This window comes from Lipotes vexillifer, unplaced genomic scaffold (assembly GCF_000442215.2).
Source record: "Lipotes vexillifer unplaced genomic scaffold, Lipotes_vexillifer_v1.1 scaffold7, whole genome shotgun sequence".
NCBI lineage: Eukaryota > Metazoa > Chordata > Mammalia > Artiodactyla > Lipotidae > Lipotes > Lipotes vexillifer.
The window spans coordinates 1,234,775-1,239,968 of NW_006792683.1; the positions used below are offsets into that span (position 1 = coordinate 1,234,775).

Genomic DNA, 5,194 nt, shown 5'->3' on the forward strand with positions numbered 1-5,194 from the left:
GACCAGTTCCCAGAGAGCCAAGGGCAGACAGAGCTGCTTTTCCAAGGACCCCACCTAGTCCCTTCCTCCATTGGGACACAAAGTCTCTCCCAATATTCACTCTAAAGCCATTTTAGAGATGATAAAATGGGAAAGGGAGGCCAGCCGAGAGATGATAGTTGAAATTTTCTGAAAATGGCTATTTAAATTATCAGCTCAGTTGGATGTTTGAACATTTATTTAATTTTTCCTCCCAGCTAACCAGTTGGAAGGAGCTTGGAATTATGTTCAGATTAGTTAAAACCAAAAGAACAAAATGTTTTCTCTGCACATCAAAGTTATGAGTTCAATTTGCCACCTTGCTATAGCTTTTGAAAGTAATAAAAACAAGTCCAGCTGAGATAATGTACAGAACTATAAAGCCTACAGTTACATGGCATTTGAAGGCCACAGTCCTCCCACCCTGCTTCTGGAATCACTGCTTGGAAAATACTCCTTTTTCCTTATTTTGCTGTGAAAATAAAATCATTCTAAAAAAGTCTGTTAGAAAAAAAAAAAACAAAAAAACTCCTTTAGTACCTTCTTAAATTCTTCCAGGGATAGAAATGGCCATCATTGAACAAAGCATAAAATATGTCTTTCTTCTTTTATGTTGAAATCTGATTTTTATATTCCCTTTACCTATTGACCTCTGAAACATCTTTAGGTGATCATTTTTTTTTTTCCTTCCATTACCTTTCCCTGGGATGTAAATTAGCAATTACTTAGCTCCCACAACAAAGTCTGAGGTCATAAATGAGGGCAGACAGTAATTTAATCTGTGAGAGACTGTGATATCATCTAGTTAGTTTGGTAACAACAGCAAACCATAGAGTACTTCCTATTCATAGTGACTCAGTTTTTTTTTTCTTTCTTTTTTTCTCTTTCTTTGAACTAACAGACTTTTCTTTACCAGAAAAAATCAAATTATAACTTCAATCTTGGTAAAAATTCCAAAGCTAATCGAAATCTTTCTTCTTAAAATCTATGAAAGAGCAACCAAGCCAATTTGTGTGTGTTTTAAGTAATCTGTTGAAACAGGAAAATTCCAATGGCAAAGTCAGACAACTTGCAGCAACATAATACATTTGTTTATTTAGTTACTATTACAGTGGTAACAGGTTAAGAGCACTAGATCTGTGTCCTCAAAAGAGGATAGTGATCAAGATTTTTATTTGTAAATTTCACTGTTCTTAACTATTAAAAATCTATTTTCCAAAGGAGTAATAATATGCATTATTTTTAAATGACAGATCTAAACTTTCAAATTTATGACCAAAAGCATATTTGTTCATTAAACAAAACATTAGGGACATTTTAACTATTGGTTGCTGCTTTCAGGAAAGCACAATGTTCTTGAAGCAAATATACACAAAACATATTTTTCCATGGTGATTTCAACCATTGTGTATCATGTCAGTGAGGGAACCTGAGAACCCCAGATGTTGAGAACTCTCCAGTTGTTGCAACACACTCTGGTTTAAACAATCAACCAACAAACATGTATTTAGTGCCTACTATGTACAAGCTAGCATCCTAAAGCAATACAGGAAACACAAAGAAGTAAAATTATTGGTTCTTGCCCTGCTCAGGCTTCCAATGAAGTGGTCAGATTAAACACAGACGCAAATTACTCTACTTTCAATGTCTTCAAAAGAAGTGATGATGTTAACTAGATTGTATGTTAGAATCACCTATGCTGGAACCAAGAGGAAGCAGGGACACAAGCAGGGGCATCCTCGGCACTGATTAAAGTCTGTCTGGATCAGATTTCTGAGTTCTAAGTCTGAGGGCTGCTTGAACCCTCATATCTGAAAGTGTTCTAGCCAGTCTCACACCTGCCACTGTTAGTGACTGTATTTGGCAGTTGTTTCACGTACTCATGATAAGGGAGCAAGATAAATAAATATATATATAGTATGTGAGTATATTATGATTTGAATACAGTATATATTATTTGAATATAGCATATATTCAAATCATATGTAGGGTGATGTTGAAAGCTAGGAGTTCGGGACTTTCCACTCTGCATGGGAGAAGACTAACCCACGTTATTTATTATAAGACAAACGAGACTACATGAGAAAAGTACGAAAAACTCTCCAAACTTCACTGAACACAAGCAAAAATAGGAAGGCTGGAGGAAGGGATAAGAAAAGAGGGCCTAGCACAAAGGAGAGGCTTGGACGGGACCCTGGGGAGAGAGCCTTCCCCACTGCTACCTCCGCGCCCGCCCCATCGCCAGTGTCCCGAAGAACAGGCCCTGGACTAGGCAAGTGGAGAAAAGGAAAGCAGAGACACATTTTTTCAAACACCACAAATAAATAAATAAATATGTTAAGCAAGAAAATAACCTATTAGGCACCGCTTGAAAGGCAGCAGCCCTCAGGGGTCGGGCAGGCCGCACCCTCTACCTGCAGGTGGCGGCGACGCGGTCGGGATCGGCCGAGACTGGGAAGACATCACCTGAGGTCCCGGCCCGGTGCCTGTCGTTACTCTTGGATGTGCACCTCCAGAAGCTTGGGTGAAGGAGAAAGCCTAGTGGAGCTGCAGCCAAGCTCCCGGGCGGCCCCCGGGGAAAGTGCGCCCTGTCCTTCCTGGCCTAATGCTGACCAGCGCCCCGGGAGTGCCTAGCTCTTGGTCTTTGAAACCAAAAGAGCCGTTTGTGACCCGGGCGGGAGGGGGGCTTCAGTCCCCCCTGAACAGCCCTCAGTCGCTTGTTCTCAGCTCCTTTTTGCTCCAAAGTGGGCTTTGGATAAGGACTGCGGGATGCCTGGGGTTCGAAGCGCGGGACCGATTTTACTAAGCACCTGGCTCCGCTCTGGGTGGAGTGGGAGGGGCGGACGGGCTCGGCGAAGCGCGCGCCTTCCTTCACCTTCCTTCACCCGAGGGTGGGAGAAAGGACCAGCTGCCGAGATCCTTCTCAAGTCTGACTTCCTTTGAAGTAGGGCTGCAGAAGGGGAGAGTGGTGGTTCTAGAGACTCCGCTAGAGGCATCAAGCAGAATCTGGCGAGCGAGGGGCCCTGCAGGGCGCGGCTGAGGGCCAGCTGGGTTTTCCCGCGGGAAACCCGTGGCGGTAACCGTGGCTCAGCTTAAACAGAAACGACGGCTGGCGGGGCTGAGGGTCGGGCTCAGCTGGCGACGTTAATAAGGTCACGATCTGCACCGGTAGGACGGGGCGTAAAGAAAGACCGAAATTGCCAAGGGAGGGGCAAAGAGGGATGCAGAAGTGCAATCGCAGGGGAGGAAGAAGCGAAAGAGGAGAAAGGGGCCCGCTAGTCTTCCCAGTTTTTAAGCAAAGCGTCCAATTCCACCTTTGTCGCGCGCCTTTCCCGGGTCTCCACCAGAAGCGCACAGTGTCCTAGCCCCACTTTCCCCATGGCACCCTGACTCCTGGGATACTTTCACCCCTCGCACCCGGCCTTCCTTTCTCCTCATCCTCCCCTTCTCTTGGTACAGAGCCCCTGCTTGGCCCGGGCTCAGAGAGTAGTGATCCGGGACGTGCAGGTGCCATTACGGAAGACGCCGCCGGACTCCAGGTTCTCAGGCTGGAAGTCCTCCACACTGTAGGCGCGGCTCTTGAGGGCCGTGGCGTAGTAGTCGACTGGCTCCTCGGCGGCGTTGTCCATCCAGCTGAGGCAAAGGATGCGCTGGAAAGAGCGCTTGAAGTTGTCTGAAAGGAAGCCATAGAGGATGGGGTTGGCGCAGCTGTTGGCATAGCCGAGGATGACCGACAGCTGGCTCACCGTGGCGTCGTCCTGCTCTGCGAACACGTTGACTAGCTGCACCACATAGAAAGGCATCCAGCAGATGACAAACACCATCACCACCATCATCACCATCAGGGTGATCTTGCGCTCTGAGCGCTTGCGCTGTTGCCAGCCGGCCTTGAGGGCCACCATGCGCATTTTGGCGATGATGAGCACGTAACACAGGCAGATGGCCCCGACGGGCAGCAGAAAGCCCATGAGGAAAGTGTACAACACGAAGCCCACCAGCCAGCGCTGGGCGGGCTCGGGCATGAGCATGTTGCAGGCCACCGTGCCGTCACTGTTGGCCGCCGTGCGCGAGAAGACCACGATGGGCAGAATGACGAGCAGCGATAGCACCCACACGCCCAGATTCACCACCTTGGCCACGGTGGGCCGGCGGTAGCGTGCTGCCTTGATAGGGTGCACCACGGCCACGTAGCGGTCCACGCTAAGCACAGTAAGACAGTAGATGCTGGTGAACATGTTGACTGCGTCCACGCTGAGCACGAGGCGGCAGAGCAGCGCGCCGAAGGGCCAGTGGCGAAGCAACGTGGAGGTGACCAAGAAGGGCACGCTGAGCATGAGCAGCTCATCGGCGATGGCCAGGTTGAGGATGTAGATGTTGGTGGCCGTCTTCATCTTGGCGTAGCGCAGGATCACGTAGATGACCATGGAGTTCCCACACAGCCCCACCAGGCACACCACGGAGTAGATGAAAGAGATGAGGATAGCGCTGCCCTGGCCCTCGCTCAAGGTCCCGTTCTGGGACGCATTTCGCCCCGGCTCCTCCATCCCGTCTGCGGCTCCGGCCCCGGGGCCCCTGCTGCCGCCGCCTTCGCCACAGCTGCCTGGGCTGGGGCTAGGAGAGGAGGGAGAGGAGGCGGTGCCATTGGGGAACATCTCAGCTGATGGGGGCCGATGGGGCTAACAGGGCTGGGGCGTTCTCCTGGCGCCCCCGCGGCTTGCGCTGTCACTTGGCACCCCGGCCGTCCGCCCGCAGCTCACAGCCGCTGGGCGCCTGGGGGAAGCGCTCAGAGACTGCAGGGAGCGCGGCTCCACCGGCGCCGGCGGAGCGCATCGCCCAGCGGCTGCCTGCGCGCAGCCGCTCGCCGCTCGCCGCTCCAGGGCACCTGGGCACACGCGAACGTGGAGAGGAGAGGCCGGGAGACTAGGGCCCCGCGCGGCACAACCATTAACTGCCGCGGCTGTGGGCTGGTGAATGATTAATAGGCACCACCCCCGCGCCAGCAGCTACGAAAATGAGGGGGGGGAGGGGGTACGGAGAAAGAGAGGGAGGTAGGCGATATAGGTGGCTTATCACCCCTCGCCCAATTTTTTCCTTCCCAGTTTTGAGCTCCGACCGACTAGAGCAGCTGCTTCTGGGGTTCCCCTGCAGCACCCCTTTACCCACCCTTCAGGGGGAC

General features: G+C 51.0%; 1 protein-coding gene across 1 annotated transcript; it reads right to left on the reverse strand.

Annotated features, from left to right (window-relative positions):
* Nucleotides 1-3,147: 3,147 nt before the first annotated feature.
* SSTR1 (somatostatin receptor 1) lies at nt 3,148-4,732 on the reverse strand. The gene has a single exon (XM_007465799.1). It carries the CDS (start codon nt 4,668-4,670, stop codon nt 3,498-3,500), a length of 1,173 nt encoding a protein of 390 aa, XP_007465861.1. The 5' UTR covers nt 4,671-4,732; the 3' UTR covers nt 3,148-3,497.
* Between the last annotated feature and the right edge of the window lie 462 nt (nt 4,733-5,194).